The sequence below is a fragment of the Borostomias antarcticus genome (genome assembly GCF_949987555.1).
Source record: "Borostomias antarcticus genome assembly, chromosome: 10".
NCBI lineage: Eukaryota > Metazoa > Chordata > Actinopteri > Stomiiformes > Stomiidae > Borostomias > Borostomias antarcticus.
In genome coordinates, this window is record NC_140243.1 from 19,985,682 (window position 1) to 19,989,055 (window position 3,374).

Sequence of the window (3,374 nt, forward strand, 5' to 3'; positions counted from 1 at the left end):
GAGAAGCAACAAAAAATGGAAAACTATTTCCTGTAGCACTGTACATGCGGGAAGTACTGAACAGCAGACACCTCGCGCTTTTGTGTTTCGAATTGGTCTCACGCGGCTGTAGCATGGGGGAATCCACGGGGCGGGGTGGCTGGCCTAGTTCTGCCCAATGAGCGCTGATTTGGGGCGGAGACAGATTTTCTCAAACCAATCACAGTGAGAGCGACAAGCACACAGGCTGCGCGTCCGCGTGCCTCAAACATGTGCGGTAGGGGAGCTATTTTGCCATGTACTAGGAAGCAACGTGCTGATGTATTCCTTTCGCCTGAAAAAACGACAGGAGCTCACGTTTTCTGTGGATTAGAACTGGGAACTGGGAGAACTACGGTCAACTGCGTCGTCATAGAAAGTTATGCCTTAAAGACTACTACAAACCAAATTATACATCGAATTTAGATTTGGCATTTGCCCAATTCTCATGAGCCATATTATCTGGCCTACTTTCCTTCCTCGACTGTACTGAAAGTTGCCATTAGCCGGACTTAATGACAATTATCTTAATGCAAATGGTAGCTGACAAAACAGTCCACATGTGTTTTGATTTGTCACTTTGAGGGTACAACAACAACCGTGCGTGGATGGCGCGCCCCGAGGTGTGGCACGAGAGGAGGTGTGTCTCATGAATATTGAAAACCCTAATCCGAACATGCCTCACTCGCGCCTTGTCCTATGAGATGTGACGTCACGTGAACTGCCCGTGTTCGTTCCAGCTGAGAGGACAGCCGTCGCGCGGCCCAAATCCCCGCCCGTGCCCGTGACTCTGTGCATTGGATACTGAAAAGTGCGAAGAGGCAAATAGAAGCCCCCCCCCTTCCCAAATGAACGGTGGAGCCGAGGAACTGTAGAGAGAAAAAAGCAATACAGCTTGTCATCCGACCAATCGCACCGCCTAGCCACAGCTCGCGCAGTTGCGTTTATTTCCTCTCCATTATTTGTTTTCATTTGACATTTTGTTGGTGGACATTCTTTTATTTGCGTTGCGAGTCATTTTTGTTGAGTCGTCGTATTTTGTGTTTATCAACTCAGGGCATTTTCTCCAACTTCTGACGCTATTGATTTCTGTCTTCGCCTCGGATTTAATTCTTTCCATTTTAGAATTGGCCATGGCTACCAGACATTTTCAATTTGTCTGACTTGGTTGAGCGGTGGAGAAAAAACTTGATCTGCTTAGTGGAATTACACCGATATCTGATATATAGCCTACTGGAATAGGCCTACTTTGATGAAAATGAATCAGCAGTCAGAAAGCTACTAGTTATCAGAAGAAAAAGGTGAGTTGGCAAGTAGCCTAAGGCACATTAAATGCGATTCTTTTGCGGGGTTGAAAGTGGTGTGTTATGGATTATATTATAATATAATAGATTGAAAACCATGTATTATTTTTTCCACTAACGTTAATTCAATATGCAGTCTCATTCAAGGTGATCCAACCGTCCGGCCAGTTCTTCTCGACCACACCTGTGCGCAAGGTATCGCTCAGCCCCCCTGTCCGGTCAACGATGTCTAGGCAGCTCTCTCAGCTTCTAACCCCCGACCTCCCCGCCGGGGCCAGCCCGCAGTTCGGGAGCTGCACGCAGCCTGGAGGCGGCGCCCTCACCGGTGGACACCTCAACTCCATGGCTAATCTAAAATCCCTCCTGCAGCACCCGATGAAAGGAGACGTTCAGCGGATCAAAGATTGTTGCGATGCAAAAGGTGACAACTTTTAGCCCGTCTCCCCCCTTAATCCCCCTGCTCTCTGGAGTGAGTCAGCTGCCAGTGGTTGTTGACATCGCATTATGTCCTTGGTGTCCCACTGATGGCCTACACCTTTGCTGAGTGTCACTCACTGCATCCCTTATGTTCAAAGCCATAGAAAAACTGCACCCCGTTTTTAAAGTGTATTTTACAGGTGTGATGCTGTCTATTGATGGAAACTCATTGCACAACTGCCATTGTCAGCAGGCAGACATGCTGTTCAAAAAGAAAAGAGAGAACTAGCCATGGTATAGGCTGGCTGTCCTCAGCCCGATCAATGATTGACAGTCTGTCCTGGTCTGGCATCCATGCAGTGAGCAACACCAACTATATATACATCCTCCCATGTGATGATATGTGTGTGATGGTAAGGGCACATCGTGTCGATTCGTGATAAGGTGCTCCGTGCAAAAGTTCACGTCAGGACTTCATTTAGGAGGCCTGAGGACACAGTGTCATCATGGATTATAATCTCCAGACCTACAGTCGCCCGGCGTAGATTCAGTTTAGCCTCGTTCAGATTATAACGCGGTCTTCTGATGGCGCTGGAATGCAACAGAGCACTAAGACTACCGTTTTTGGTGTCTACAAATGAAGTTGCTCAAAAGATATTCTCATCTTGTTATCCAATTTATTATGCTAATTATTCTGTGTTTTACTTCTGAAAAAAAGACGGTGCCATCAGTGTCACACTTCTCCACCCCGCTCTCCAATCGTGGGACTCATGCCTTCGGACCTTAAGTCTTACTTGGGGCTAAGAGGTCCCTCTTGTCTTTTTAGTGAGAGTGAACGCATCACTGGTTTTAACCGACCGTCCGTCCGTCCACCACTAACAAACCCTCTCCCTTTTGTGTCCCGCAGACAAAGACAGAACCCTGGAAATGGACGAGGAGTCCTCGGGAGTGTGTCCCATGCGTGGTGGTGGAGGAGGGGGCAGCGGCGGCGGCCATGGCTGTGGGGTAGGAGGAGGCAGCGGAGGAGGAGGAGGAGGAGGAGGCTTCAACCAGTCGGCCTTCCTGGGCCCCCTGCTGTGGGAGAGGACCCTGCCGGTGGACGGGGGCCTCTTCCAGCTTCAGTACATGGACCTTGAGGAGTTCCTCACCGAGAACGGCATGGGGAACATCCACAACAACAACAGCTCCAGCTCGGCGCAGATTCCCTCCCAGAGCTCCCAGTCCGCCGTCCCCAACCAGAGCTCCCAGTGCCCCCCGTCTTCGCCGCCGCCCTGCTCTTCGTCTTCTTCTTCCTCGTCCTCTTCCTCCCCGTCGCTCATAGGCCTGGAGGTGGCCCAGCCACTGAGCATGCAAGGAGGCTCCGACTATCTACATGGTAAGACCCCCTGACCCCGGACCCCTGGCGAATAGCGATGGGCTGAAAGAGAAAGGTGCAGACGTGGACTAGTTATGAATCAGCATTCTGAGCTGTACTCTTAGAGGTTACGTTGAAGAGCACTCCCATGGTGACTATGCATTATTTCTGTGGAGTCACATGCAAGGTCTTGAGCCCACAGCCAACTTCACAGAGAGTAACACGGAAGGCTTGGCAGAGAACAGGCAGGAATTCACTCTGTGCACTTAGCATTCCTGCTC

The 3,374-nt window shown here is 50.1% G+C and overlaps 1 protein-coding gene across 1 annotated transcript in view; it reads left to right on the forward strand.

Moving 5' to 3' along the window:
- Nucleotides 1-925: 925 nt before the first annotated feature.
- dbpb (D site albumin promoter binding protein b) overlaps nucleotides 926-3,374 on the forward strand; it is a 7,429-nt gene continuing 4,980 nt past the window's right edge. Inside the window, exons 1-3 of the mRNA XM_084444170.1 lie at nucleotides 926-1,319; nucleotides 1,459-1,743; nucleotides 2,647-3,114. Of these exons, the coding sequence (XP_084300296.1) occupies nucleotides 1,548-1,743; nucleotides 2,647-3,114 (664 nt within the window). The 5' untranslated portion in view covers nucleotides 926-1,319; nucleotides 1,459-1,547. The remainder of the gene's footprint in view (nucleotides 1,320-1,458; nucleotides 1,744-2,646; nucleotides 3,115-3,374) is intronic.